This window comes from Aptenodytes patagonicus, chromosome 3 (assembly GCF_965638725.1).
Source record: "Aptenodytes patagonicus chromosome 3, bAptPat1.pri.cur, whole genome shotgun sequence".
NCBI classification, from domain to species: domain Eukaryota; kingdom Metazoa; phylum Chordata; class Aves; order Sphenisciformes; family Spheniscidae; genus Aptenodytes; species Aptenodytes patagonicus.
The window spans coordinates 81,759,702-81,774,763 of record NC_134951.1 but is presented as its reverse complement, the minus strand read 5'-3'; the positions used below and the strand labels follow the sequence as shown (position 1 = coordinate 81,774,763).

The 15,062-nt window shown below is 40.6% G+C and overlaps 2 protein-coding genes across 2 annotated transcripts in view; both read left to right on the top strand.

The window, feature by feature from the left end:
- The window catches only part of MPC1 (mitochondrial pyruvate carrier 1), a 546,410-nt gene that overhangs the window by 441,111 nt on the left and 90,237 nt on the right, over positions 1–15,062 (top strand). The gene's annotated exons all lie outside the window — the stretch shown is intronic.
- The window catches only part of RPS6KA2 (ribosomal protein S6 kinase A2), a 176,066-nt gene that overhangs the window by 108,198 nt on the left and 52,806 nt on the right, over positions 1–15,062 (top strand). Inside the window, exons 7-9 of the mRNA XM_076333972.1 lie at positions 5,747–5,784; positions 6,540–6,682; positions 14,707–14,777. Of these exons, the coding sequence (XP_076190087.1) occupies positions 5,747–5,784; positions 6,540–6,682; positions 14,707–14,777 (252 nt within the window). The remainder of the gene's footprint in view (positions 1–5,746; positions 5,785–6,539; positions 6,683–14,706; positions 14,778–15,062) is intronic.

Below are 15,062 nucleotides of genomic sequence, written 5' to 3'. Positions count from 1 at the left end.
AATATAAGTCATGGTGCTGTTACATTTATAGGCGCATGCCATAATTTTTTGCTTTAGGAGAAATTAGAAACTGAGAGGAAAATTACGTGCATGTCAAAACTGTTCACTGTATTTGAGATACTGAAAGCCTGATTTTTCAGAGTTCTCAGCATTACATGTCACTTTGCATTTCAAAGCACATCTCTCACTGACTTCAGCTGCAAGTGAGATCACTTAAAATTTCTGCAGGCCAAACTGCAGTGTCTCAAATCAGGGATCAGTGAATTGAGAAATCAGAGCTCACCTAAGAAAGGAAGGTGTCACTAATTTGCCATTGTCGCACAGAAACATGTCGAAAAGGCAAAGATGGAACCCAGTTCTCTGCGTTTTCGTCTGAGCTGAAACCAGCCAGCCATCCCCTTCACTGTACCACTCTGCTAAAATCCCTGAGTATATTATCTGTTCTGCCAACTGAGGCAAGAGCTCTCTGGAAGAAAACAAAAAGTATCATCATGTAATTAAAGACCTTTATACAGTGAGATCACTGTGTAAAGTTAAGGAGGCAGCCCTCATTCTGCCATTTCCTAACTTTTGCATGTATGGTTTATGGTCTTTGATGTCTAGTTAAATAGATACCAGTGGTACAGTTGAATCTGGATGCAACTGTCATAGTATAAAATTACTGTACATGAATATAACTATTGTTGTACAGGAAAGGGAATCACCCAGACTGGTATAACTGAAGTTCGTACCTGGGGATAAATCAAGGCATCTGTTTGACTGAAAACCATATCCTTTAAAAATAACTTTGTAAGTGTAAAGCCTATGTGTAGCCATGCCTAGGACAGCAGGGCATGACAGCCTATGATTTCACTGGAACTTTAGGTTTAGAGTAAAAAAACAAGTACAGCAGAAAAAAAAATTCATTCTGAAGGGAAAAAAGTGCTATATTTTAAAGTTACATCTGGAAAAGGATAGCTCTCTAAATAAGATGATAAAAGAAATTTAGGACCATCCCAGGATGTTCTCATCCTCCCCTTGCCTCTGAGAAGGGTCAAATATGACAAGGTCATTACAGATGTGTTGCTAACCTATTGTTAAAATAGCTGGTGGAGACTCCATGACCTCCGTAGGAGGTCTCTTGGCAGTGCTCCCCCAGTTGTACATCTAGAAAGTTGCTCCTAATAGCTAATTTCTTTGAAATTTCTTTGCTGCAGTTGCAGGCCATTGCTCCTTGGCCTGTCCTTCTAGACTCCCCAGCCAGTTCGTTCTGCTCTCAGCATCAGCCTCAGGGGATTGCAAGCACGTCCGTGTCCTCGGACCTCTCTTCTGTACCCTAAACAGTCCAGCTACCAAACTCTTCTTCACCAGTCAGTCTTTCTGGGTGTTCGGTCATTCTCGTTCCCCTCTTTTGGTTTCTCTTGATCCGTATCTCCTGTAATTCCTGCAGAATTACACCCACGTCTTCAGGAGAAGCATTACCAGTCTGATTAGAGCACAAGGTTTACTCTATCAGATTTGCAAAGCTGGAGATTAATTAATTAGTTTGTAATTTCCCAATTCTCTCTCTCCCCCTTTGTTAAAAGATAGGCACTGCATTTGACCTTCTTTCATTGTTCAGTGTTTTTGCTGTCCTCCAGAAGTTCCCAAAAGTAACTGCTAATAGGTTTGAGATTGCTTCGGTCAGCTCTGTAAGTATCCTAAAAGGAAGTTCATTGGAATTGTTTACGTCAAAGACGACTAGTTAGAAAATAACACTGTTGAGTCCACTTGAAAGAACCCTCAGTACATTAAAATTTAAGGTTCAGCATTTTTTTAAGATTCCCTGAGCAAAAATCCTTATTAACAATTCAAAGCTATGAATTAATTTTAAGTGCAAGCAGAATATATACTCTGGGAGTTGCTACAAAGTTGGCTGTACTTACTTCAAAAAGGCAAGCAATTGAGTTTTCTGGTTAAAGTCTTGTTTAGAACAAGCAGATGCGTCTTCCGTTTAATTGTTGCAGCCAAATTCTTCTGGAGTTGTCTTGGTGGTTTCAGTGGCATCCCTTGTGGAACAAGGTACTGTTCAGTCACACTGAAACCAGTGGAGTTACGTGGTGAGGCATGTTTCTGTTTAAGAACTGCAGGTTCAAGCTATTAAATATGGCTATACTGAAATAGAAAAATAGGAACTTATTATAAAGTAGTATATGATGCATATGTTATCTCTTATGCTGTGGTTTAAGGGTATGAGTGACTTACAAGTAACTCTACCTTCTGAGAATGCACAGATTTTTATATTTATTTTTGCCTTTTCTATCTCCAGGTACCCAGATGCACCTTGATACAGTTCTGTTGCAGGGGCTTTGATTACAAGGAGCAGCTTACGTTGTAATGCCCTCAGCTGTCTGTACAAGGGACAGCTCGTATAACTGCTCATGTAACAACTCCTGAATTGTTGAACTATATTAAAAAAACCCAAACCACCGCTGCTTAATGCAGCATGTTGTAAACCGTGGCAATGCATTCATTCACGTAGCTGCCCTGTGTAGAGAGGGAAGATCTGAGAATCAGTAAAGGACAAAGACTTTTGGTGGAAAATCACCACCGTCTTCCATCAAGTAAGCAGTCAATGAAGCTACAGCAGAGATGAGTTTTGTGTAAGACTGTTCAGCGTGGTGAGATAGTGTGTGGTCGTGCAAGCACTGAAATGTCACAAAAGGTGGACAGTTTGTGAGAATCTTCATCTCTTTGGGAGACATTTGAATACTTCACTCTATCTGGCACTTTCATAACAAAGCCTGCGATCAAATTAAACACTCTTTATGAAGTTTTAGGTTTTCTTTCCAACCTGAAATTTTGGCTACAATTTCCAAAAAACATAAAGTGTGGATTGAATTTTCTGTACAACTGAGCTGACATGGAAAGAAACTTAAATCATCAAAAAAACCCCCAGAGTTCCAGCTTTAATAAATTTGGCAGAACTTCACAATGATTTGGGTATATTGGAGTTCAAAGTGAAGCCTAAAAGACATGACTCAAAACTAAAAGTAGAGAGAGAAAAATGGGAGAGAATTGCTATAGCCTTGATTTAAGAGTCACTATAAAATAATGTCTACAACTAGTAACAAAGATTTTTTATCCCTGTGCTAAAGTTGCAGCAAAAAAACTAAGGACTTTGCAGTCTGAGCTCTACTATGAGCTTCTCCTGTAACTTGGAGTATGTCATTCCCCTGCTACTGAATTAGTTTCCCAGCCTCTAACGTGGAGATTTTCAGCCTTTATTTTCTCAAAGCATATTTTTAAGCTGAGGTCAATGAAAGCAGTTTGAATGTTTGTGGGATGATCTTGAGGCTAAAATGTTGTTATTGTTTTGAAATAAAGAACAGGTTGACAATGATAATATCCTGTAAACACACTCAAACCTTAAACTGAACAAATAAAATGGAAAAATCTCATAGTGAAAGGCTATCACTCAATGGGATTATAGCCTAGTTTAACATTTAAGAGTAGCCTACTTCTTATGTTTTTTATAATTTCAAAACATTGATTTAGAGGAAAGATTTTTCTCAAGCCTGAATCACATTAACAACTTCTGGTTCTTTTTTCCCTTCCGCAAAATAATACTAGCTTATTTCAGATTAGCTGATCCTGCAAACCATAGCTAAAGTAATTGTGATTGTCACAACAGAATTTCTACTACGGACAGTGTGGGATAAAAAGGGACTGTAAAGCGATAAAGATAGAAAGAGAAGACAGAACGTATGATCATCAGATAGTAAGTTTGCTTCTACAGTCAAAGGACAACTATTTGTCTGTTGTAATTCGGATGTTCAGAAGCAGGTACATCGTTATTTGCTTCTTACTGTCACTCTAAGCTAATTCAGTGCAACAGTTATCTTTTTTCTCACTGTTAGCATATTATTTTCTTTTTACATCAAATGTAATTTTCAGTTCATAACCGTAGCGTTATATGTGTTGGCAGGTGGCAAATGTGGAAACACCCAGCTGTCCAAAGGGTGCTGCCAGGGGCAGCTGCACAGGGGAAGCTGCAGGCAGCTGAGGGCACCGTAAGGGTGGTTAGGGAACACGAGAGGAGGGAACTGTAGACCAAGTTTTAGGGGATATAGGATACACATCCATAGGAAACCGGGACCCGTTCATTTTGCTGCTCATGCAGACATTCGGTGTGAGAAAGTCTGTTGTATGCTTCTGGCTCACTTAACCTAAGACAGCATTATCAGTCTGATAGCTGCGTTGGTATTGCCTCCATCCCTTTAATGAGGGTAAGGTATGAACCCTCTAATGAGGGCAAAGGTATGAAAAACTTATCTTGTATACATAGAAAAGCAGCATGGATTTTCAATAGGAAATCTATGAAATATAAAATCAATGTTTCTGGGGAAAATCCCGCGACCTTTGAATTGCATTGTTATTCACAGGAGCTTCCTGGGTGTGGGGCAAAATTCTGGGTGATTTCTGCGACCTGTACTCCCCCTTTCCGGTTTTCCAGAGCCAGGTCTGTGGAGTTCATACGTTCACGCTCACTTCCACATTGGCAGGTGTTTTATTCTGTTCTCTTCTGAAGCACAAGCCTCTCGTTTAGGGATTGCAGTCACAAAAATACATTTAAAACATGCCTGTTATAGGCTAGTCCTTAAAAATTATGCCTCTTCAAGAAACCTGGGGAGAAAGAATAGAGGTAAAGATGCTTTTATCGAGAAGAAAAAGCTTTAATTATTGAACACATAGTAGTAACTCAGCTGCTGGCCTTTGTTGAATGACAGAATAACAGTCTCTTCTAAACACACAAACGAATGACAGAAGATCATCTCTTTTCAATTATGTTTCAGTACAGAGACAACCTTTCACAAAATTATATCCCAATGTGTTTGTTTCACTTCTGTCTTATTTTCTTCCTGAATAATTGGATTAAAGTGACTCTCTAAGAGAAGGGGAATATAAAAATAGCTGACACCTCGCTAGACCGTTTTGAAAAAGAGAAATATACTAAATCTAACTAGAACTGAAGAGACACCACCCTCATTACTGAATCGGTATTTATAGGCAAAAATCATTATTTTCCAGTTTCAGTGTTCCTTCTTGTTTCCATAAAAACTAGCAGTGCTTTTTGTGAACTACAGTCATTTTTCTCACAGAAATGTTGGAGTGCCTTTGTGAGAATAAAATATGTTGGCAGGTGGCAAACGTGAGAACACTTGAACTTGGCTTCCAGGCTGAATTTTCATTTATGCTTCCGGGCAGAATAAATTAGCAGGGGCTGAGATCCATGCAGTTAGGCTGTGACTAGTCATTATGTTCTACAGTCACTTTTATTGCTTCAGCATGAACGTGTCTACCTTTGGAGTTAATTTTAGGTCCAGTGAGTCCAAGCGCTGATTATTTGTGTGCTTGCCTTTAGTATTATGAGAAGAGCAGAAAACCTGTAGCTCCTTCTCCTGCTGGAAGCAGATACTCTGCAGTTGTTGGCTTTGAACACCCTGTTCTTTCTGAGCTGTTTGCATGCCCACCCTGAGCATGCTATGAAGGAAAGAGGAGGCTCCCTGTGCAACTGCTGCAGGCCGTGTGTGCTTCAGACATGAGATTAGATGGGCCTTTGAGGATCATTTTTCTTTCTGGAGGCATATAATCCACTGGGGGTTTGTTTACACATGTATTTGAGTCTTGCATATCTCCTTACCTGTCTTAAAGATGTTTTATTCATGTTTATTAACTGCACTCTGTGCCTGCCTAATGAATGAATGTTTGCTTTTTTGCTTTACAGCATTCTTCTTGATGAAGAGGGCCACATTAAGATAACAGGTACGTGAGGAATGGAAAACTTAATGTCTACAGGCTGGGTTTTTTTCTGCAGTGTGTTCCGTGCATCTTGATCTTTGCGTGAAAAGAGTTTGCTTACAAAAACTTAGAAGCCAGAAGAGTCTGAGTGTTGGGGTTCTCTTCTCTGGCAATTCATCAAGCACCCGTGCTGCACAGCAGATGGAGAACATAGTGTTTTCTTGGTAAAATTGTACTCCTGACTGGTGTGAAGCATGCAGGCTTGGCTGCCTACCACCATGGATGGAAGGGTACTTCCAGTATGACTGCTTACTCCAGATTAAATTCTCTGAATTATCACTGTGCAGAGGACACCTGGAAAGACATCCCTTTGCCGCCCTGGAGGTGCTGTCTGGCCATCCTTTTCACTGTTGTCCATCTGGGATTATTATTCCTAATGCTTTGGTTATCTGAGCAAGAATCCTTACCAGCATTGTCTTCACCAAACCTGAACTATGTGTTTCTGTCTATTTAAACTCTCTCTTCTGCTTTGGGCCAGAACCTCATTCTGAACAGAGAAAATGATACACGTACTTTCAGGACATCTTAACAAATGCCAACCAGGCACTCCACGTAGGCAGGGACTCCACGTAGGCAGGGCTTCACCGCGTGCCTGTGGCCTTTCTGCATGCAGACAGAAGGGTGCTTCATCAGCTGGTGGGTGTGTTTTGTTTGAACAGTTTAAGTGGCCAAAAATGTAAATAAGACCTGACAAGTCTTTTTTGTTTCAATTTATTTAGATTTTGGTCTGAGTAAAGAAGCCATCGACCATGACAAGAGAGCGTATTCATTCTGTGGGACAATAGAGTATATGGCCCCAGAGGTGGTCAACCGCCGGGGACACACGCAGAGTGCCGACTGGTGGTCTTTCGGCGTACTCATGGTAATGGAAAAGTCATGTTTGTTTGTTGGAGGGGTGGCTGTAGGAGTGATCAGAACCCTCAGATAAAAAGTACCGCTTTCAGCAATTAAGGATTGATAGGGAAGTAGATGTGTAGTGATTGCTTAATCGTTTTCATGGCATCAGCGATAGGGAACCAGGTGCTCCTGGCAGTATATGAGGTAGCATTTGGCCCCAGATTCTCTCTCTTCCTTCTCACAGTCCTTTGCTGTCTCTGTTGGTGAGAGCAGAGCCATGAGTATTTCCATTCCACAGAAACAGGGCAGGGCAAGCTCAGAAGAGCTCAAACATTTCAGAAGAAACATCTGCCTAGCTACTAATGTGGTTCCTGTTAGGAAACAATTCCCCAGGCAGCAATTTTTAGAGGTTAGGGATATCCTCTTAGAGAAACTCAGACGTTTACTCTCTCTTTCTGCAAAATATAGATCAAAAAGGACATATTTTAGAGGGCACTCTGAATGTTTCACAGGACCTCAGTGGTTCTTTTACCATTCATCTATCTTCTTCACATCAACATCGCTGATTCTTGTTCCACTAATGAGAATCAGGTAGTTTTTGGACTATCTGGCACTGGATTTCTAGTCAGTCTTATTAGCTGGTGGGAGACTGTCACTCAAGAACCTCTCTTTTCTCCTGGTGGGAAAAGAAAACAAATACATGCAGGCACCATGTCATCCTCTTTTCTTCTTCTGTACCATTTTGCTGTGTCTTGATTATGACTAGTTTGGGCTATTTGCTTTGTCCTGAGTGCATGCTGAAGCTGGTTTTAAACTGACATATGTGAAACTTCTAAAATAACTTCTCTTCACAGAGAGGAAATCACCAGAAGCAGACACAAATCTATCAGTTGACACAGAGGAATAGTTAGGAATTCATCTTTTTCTTACATGTCTTTGCATTGGATTAACTATTGAAGGGGAAATTCTAATTGTAACTGCTCAGAAGTGATAATTTGTGACTGAGGAATATCTGGCACGGAGGGCAAGAAGGCCCATTCCCCAACACTGTAAAAAAATAGCAATTTTTCCACACTGTTGCTTAACTTTTAAGAGTCCTGCAAGATATTCTGGAGGTAGTTTAAATGGAATCAATATTTGTAACTGTGCTAATTCATTTTTTATGCATGGAATTCAATTAAAAGTTAGTTAAAACACAACATGAATTTACCAAAAATCAGTCGTGCTAGATTAATCTGATATTTTACTTGATAAGGTAGCCATCTTTTTCTAAACAAAGTAAATGAAGTGGATCTCATGTGCCTGCATTATAATAAAGTGTTTGGTACAGCGTTGCAGGGGAAATTCATTAATTGAAGATGCTTGTTAGTCCAATAATGGTCCAAAGATGGTATAGTACCTATACCATCTATGAATACATCACAGGGAAAAACACCACAGAGAGAAAGGAGCTATTTAGGCTAGAGACTAATGTTTCCCTGAAAGCAGATAGGAATAAACTCATTATGAAATATAGTTTGCCTGGAAAGTAGAAGAAAGCTCCCCACTGCTTAACAAGTGAGGTCCTGGAAAACGCTTTCCAAGAAGAGCTCTGCAAGAGATATCTAATAACTACAGTGGAGCTACTTGGCTTATGAGAAGGACCCAATAACATCCTTCTGAGTGCTGCAGTATTTGACACTGGGATGCAGTGTCAGGAAAGTTTTTCAGAGAGCTATTGAATCCACCACACGCCAGCCATCTAAAATTAGATCTTCGAGCACTAACCTGCTCCCTCCTGCACCCGTCCAGCCTCTTCAGTCTGTGGTGCCATTGCTGCTGAGGAGGATGAAGGGAAGATCAAGGAGAAGTTGTTTTGTGACGCTGTGATTTTTTAAAAGCTATGTGAACGCTGTAGGTTTTTTGAAGCAGTTATTCCTAGCATCATTTTATCAAGCACAGTGCTGTCCCTTGAGCTTTTATTACTTTCTCAGGGATATATTCAGATAATGAAGGTGATGCTGCTCTCTCCTGAAGTGTGCAGGCTGCAGGTCTACCCAAGTGCTCAGTGCATGGCCACTAATGGGCAAGGCAACGCAGCGCAGCACTGCAGCTGTGCCTCACATTGCACCTCACCATGGTTATCACGGCTCCCCTGCAGAACCAGGACAGAAGCATAAATTAATATAGCAACCTGCTCTTCTAATACAGCTCCATTTCCTGTGGTACTGAAGCTATTTTAGGTAGCTATATGTTACACTGCAGCCCACAATCCATAGAGTGTGTTTAAATGTTGTTTACCCTCAGTAGACAACTGTGTCACCAAAGGAAGTAAGGATAGGAAGCAATGTGAAAACTAGTGAAAATTTGGTGTGGGGAGGGCCTGCATCACTGATCTAGCTGGTTGACAGCAGTTAATCTAAGTAAATAATTTATTACCTGAATTTAAAAGAATTAAAAAGCTTATCTTCTATGGCCACAAATCCATTTGTGGATGCTCAGCACTTCTGAACCACATATGTTTATACAGGAAAATCAATAGGTTATGTGTCATATAATAAATATATCCCAACCCTTTAAATTTTTTTATTGTATGTTTAGTTCTGGAGGATAGCTGTGCCTTCTCACTGTCTGTCTCCAGTTAAAAAGACATGATGGTGTATTTGGTGCATAGATTGTTTTTCTTTCACCTGCTAATGAACTTGGCTCCTTCCCGCCTGTTTTTTGCTAGGCTTTTTTCTTTTTTTTCCTCCATCTCTCTTTTCATCCCCTCCCCGAGGGATTCAATGTATTAGAATTAGAAAAGATAAGAATCCATGTAAAAGGAGATGAGTTAAAGAGAGTAAAATCATTTTAACTGTAAGCTAATGCTTTAAGCCTTTGAATGCTACCAGACTTCTTAGAGAAAAATAGCTTTAATCAGTTCAATCTTTTTTCCTTTTTAACAATTAACTGATTGGGGCAGAAAAAGGGTATTTCCATACACTAAAAGTGCAGGAGGATTTTTTGGTGCTGTCTTTCGCTCTGCTCATCTCTCCTTGTTTTCATTGGTCTGTCACTTGTATGTTCTGTTAGGGAAGCTGTTTTTCTGCCAGTCTGAAAAACTGAAGAGAATTAAATGGTATCTAAATGATTTATTAGCATTTCTCTCTAAGTAATTTGCAGTATGATGTGAAATATACAAAGAAAATATACCAGTTGGTGGCATATCCACAGACTGAAAGGAAGTGAATGTGATAGTGTAATTTTCATACCTAAAATTTTGGTCAATAGAGGTAACATGAGGCAGATAGTGACACAGTGGCCTGTAACCTAGCCAGAAGAGCAACCAAACACTCTCTTGTCTGTTTTATTCTGTGAAGCGGGATTAATGCTACAGTACGAAGAGTCGGGTTGTGCTAACAGCTCCTTGCCAACCTGCATTGACCAGGGCACAGGCTACAATCAAACTGAATGATCCTTGAAGGTGACATTAATTGTGGCATGTTGCGATTATTAATATCGAAACAAACTTATCTGAGAAAGATGAAATTCTGGTCTTGTCTTACTAATTAGTTATTAATTATTACTCAGTGGGAGTTTTACTGTGAACAACAGTAGAACTTCATTCACCACCAGCTAAGTCTTCGACACAGGCCACAAAACCAAAACTGTTACCTGCTCTGTTCGTTTGCTGCTCAGTTTGTTTGAATTGTTTTATGGTAGCTTAGTATGTGTCAACGGGTATAGTTATACAAATCTTGAAATTCACCCTTTCCAAACATTCCAGAGGACAGTACCTACCTCTCATTTAGTATGTGATGATGACTGCTGGGACCCAATTAAAAGTTTGTGCTGGTGAATTTATGTGGTTTATCATGACCGGACAGATTTCGTTTTCTGCCTTCCTGCATCTTACTCATTGCATTGGAGATTTTGGATAGGACATACTCTACAAAAGCTTTGCATCAAGAGATCTGCACTAACAAGTGATTGACTTAAATTGTTAAACAGTCATGTATATGACTAATATCTTTGCAGCTGCACTGCAATAGCCTTGATGCCCACACTGCCATCACTGAAGCCCAAATAAACTGGTCTGCACAATATAACACGCACAAGTCTCTTGGAAGGCCTCTCAAAGCAGTGGTTTTGTAGTTCATCGTACCAGCTGGTTTACAAGGCCACAGACCTCATGGAAGTTGTATCTGTTTCAGTTCAGGGAAAAAAAAACCACTGTACACCTTTGAGAGTCATGTGAGCAGAGAGGGGAATATAATTAGAGAAGGAAGGGGTGTGATGACTCACTAGGCAGTCCCAAATAAAAATGAATGTGTTTATATTTGTTAGCAGTGATGTCTTCACTTTATTAGTAGTGAAGTCTTCACAAGAAAAGAAAATATCCTTTTGGTATCCAGACAAAGTAGTCAGCTCTGTAGTAATTTTCTGGTAACTGTACAGTGGCCTTGGAAAAATCAGTACGAGACATCAAAGCAATATGATCTTCTTTTACAAAATCCCATCATAACACTTGTTTTATTCCCAGTGCAAGGGATGGTCTTCATGAACAGTATTTTGAATGTTTATGCTAGCTGCTATGTGAAGGCATTCAAACCCTTTGTAAACACTAACTCATGCTTCACACCTGGCTAATAATGAAAAATACTTAATACATTCTACAAATGGTAAAACTGAGTGGCTGACTGGCTCCCAGCTACCTGGAAAATGACTGGAAGTGTTGAGAGGGGAACCCGGCTGTCCTGACAAGAGTGTCTCTCTCTGCTCTCCCAAACTGAGTGGTATTAAGTTTCTTTGTAACCCTGAATTTTGTCCTAGGCTCACAATACTTTAGCAGACTTGGGCTGAAGTAATTTGCACAATCTGCTCTCCTTCCATCTGCTAGGAAGATTCATCTGGCAATTACCCCAGGCTGTGGATTTTTTCTTGTTCATTATCTTCCTCAGTGACCTACCAGGGTCACTTCTTGAATCCTTTCCCTCAGGAAATGTGTCCCTCTTTCCCAAGGTCTTCCCACATGTGTATCTTCTGGGGTGTCCAGTGCTGGTGTTTTGCCTACTGAAATTGGCAATTGCCCTGAAAACTAGAGAAAGGAAGCACTGCAGTGTACGTCGAGACCTAAGCAGGGGCTGGATTAGGTGACTCCAGAGGCCCCTTCCCACCGAGCTTTAATTCTGTGGTTCTCTTAATAGGCAGCTGAACTGGAACAGGGAATATTTGCCTTTCTTGCTGAATATTGGTACAGAAAGGAAGTCAAGATTGGAGGGAGGCAAAGCCTTCTGAAGTACTAGCTAACAGAAGGTGGCCCTCCAGAGTACCCAAGAAGCAAATCATTGGGAGGCAAGGAGCAAACAGATGATTTATACAGATGGAGAAGTGGGGAGGGTGAAAACTGTCTTCTGGGAGGACTATAGAGTCTGCTTTAATAGCCAAAAATCCTACAATTTCTTCACACCTAGGCTTAGCTCCTTGTCAACCTGCTGTGACCCATACAACTCTCTATTTATGTGGAAGGATGTTAGCAGCAAGTGCTCACTTCTGTTTGCATGTTTAGGTTTAGCAAGATTCTTGATGTTTTGAAAAAATAAGCGGGAAAACAGGTTGTTGTGCAGTAAAGCAGTAGCTTTAACTGATGAGATGAACTTTTTTTTTTTTTTGGTCTTGTTATTTCATTTTTAACCTTCAACAGATGTAATCAGGACGGCAATTGAGAAACCAGTGCTTTCTTCCAGCTGCTGCTCAGTTGAGTTCATTGAAGTAAAAAGCTCTGGTACATTTAACTCATTGTAGCTGCCTTTCACTTTAAATATTGATGTTAAGTGCATTTCTTCTGAATCTGAATTAATCTCAACATTAGACCTGCGTAATTGGCGACACGTGGTACCAAAGTGCTAGCCATTAGTGCAGCGCACTAAATATTCCCTGCAGCCTCCAGGACAGTCATTTCCCCTGCTCCATCCTACAACTTAAATTTCTTTTTTCCCTCCTTCCTCCCCTCTTGGACACTGCATCTGAATTTCTTGACTTCAGGTTTCTCGGCCCCTTGCACCCGTGGTGCATTTGCAGATCTTCTGTGATATCGTGGTGGGTGGGAGCTACAGCCGTCATCTTCCCACATAGTCACTGACCAAGCAGTTGCTTATATCTGTATCATCCGCATCAGCAGTGTCAAGCCCATTTCTGCCAAAATGAATGAGCTGTAGCAGTCATTGTTAGTGCTGTTAAATTAGATTTATTATAACAGAGTAGCATGAGCACGTGTAAGTGAACATTAGGTACTTACCCTGAATGTAAACTCTTTAGAAATTGTGAGGAGGGCTTGGTACAGTATGTGCCACTTCTGCTGCTGCCCTGGGAAGCAATGTTCTCTGCCCTTCATCCCCAGTATATCAACACTTTTATCAGGACTGAGGCTCTAATAGGTCAGAATTACTTTGAAAATGGTGCCTGAGCTCCAGTGTCAGTTAGGCAGTTTTAAAAATTCTTCCCCACCATGTTTCTCTCTAGAAGATGAGCTGCTTTCCTCCAGCTGTACCAGGCAGCTCTTCTCTTGACTCTCCTAGACCAAGCAGGGGTTCACACATTTGTGTTTTTCAAATCTTGGTTATATTGTCAGCCATACACACTTTTAAAAAGTGTTTTTTCCTTGTTTCTGCTATGTGTTTTATTACCTCGAGGTAATTTGTTACTAGTGCAGATTAATCCTTCAGTTAATTATAGTCAATTAGTTACCTGGGTTCTAAACCTCTCCTCTGCCCTCCTCCCAAAACTGTTTTAAATAACAGATTCACGGTTACAGTTTTCTTATGCTTTCTTACATTTTTCTTATGGTATGGCTATATTTAATCTGGGAAAAGGGAAGAGTCAGGCTGTGGGGCAGTCTGACATGGGTTTTGGTAATGAAAGGATCCTTTTTTGCACAAATGTGCTTCCTAAGAGCAATGAAGCTACTTGTGTGATAAGGTACAAAAACTACATAAGGGTTGCAGAGTCTGTCCTGCCTTAACAGGTGTTTAATTACAGCAATGAATATTAATTAGTAGGTACTTATTATAGTAGCAGAGATCCAAAGCCTGAGTCACAGACATAAGCAGGTAACTGTTCTCCTTACTCTCAATGGACATTGTCCTCCTTTGTGCCCAGGCTGAATTATGTTCTTGGTGTCTTTGTGTTTGGTGAAGCATCACCTTCATCATCCCTTAGTCAGCGGAACCAGCTCCCACTCATACCCTCGAGAAACACTGTGGCAAGAGCTGCGTGAAAGACCTGGTATTGAATCCATATTAGGCGAGCTTCTTTGTTTGTTTTGGTTTTTACAAATGTGAAATTCCTGTCAAATTTACTGAAAGCACTAATCTGTTTCAAAGGAACCATAACTGCTTGATGTTTTCATGTGTGAGTTAGTTAGGCAAATAATTGATGATGATTGCTGAGTTCTGCTTTGAGATTTGGGTTCAGTTAAATGTGACACTTGCAAAATTCATCACTGGATACAGCCAGGGGAACCGAAGCGGGAGAGAAAAAAGCACGCTCAAATGCCTTGAGAATGTGGGGTTTGTGCATGTTTCTCCTGCAAAGTATATCAGTGGTGTCTCTAAGTGGTGCAAATATACAATCAAAAAGGTGGTTCGACTCAAGCTAAAAAGATGGGGAGCGGCATGTTGAACCCATTTTCCTTGCACCACAGTCCATGCCAAACATCTAAGAACAGCCGTACCCATTCAGACTAAGGGTCCCTCCAGCCAAATATCTCATCTCCAGCATTGGCCATAAAACAGGTGCTGGAGGAAACAGCATATATGACACTTCTTCCCAAACATACCAAAACTTGACCCCAAGTATCAGTGTAAACAGTTTGTAACAAGACTCTTGAACGAAACAGTCACGTTGGTCATTCATGTTCTGCATAACCCAGACTTACTGTGTCATTTTTTTCTGAAGTACAGCCCGTTGGACCATTTCTTTTCCTCAAGTTTTCAGTTGTGTTGGAAATAGAAGGTGGGTGTGGTGTCTATCGGCTATGCAGACCATCTCGACACTCATTTGATTTACCGTTTTGTTGTTACTCCACAGTTTGAGATGCTGACGGGATCATTACCCTTCCAGGGAAAAGACAGAAAGGAGACAATGGCACTCATTCTCAAGTGAGTACCGAAACTGCTTTCGTTCCTCTAACTATGAGTTAGCTGTACCCTACGGGCAGCCTGTAGGTCCTATGTATATGAAGGGTAGAGAATAATAATGTGCATAATGCATTTTTCAAAGCTATGTAAGGCATGAATTTGGTAAGGCAGGCACAGCTGATGCCTGCTTGTGGTTCTAAAATTGCCTTCAGCATAAATAGTAGGAAGTGAATTACTGAGTGGGTCTTACAAAAGAAATGTATCTTACTTTCTGTAATAAAGGATGTCATTAGCCACACAAAAGTA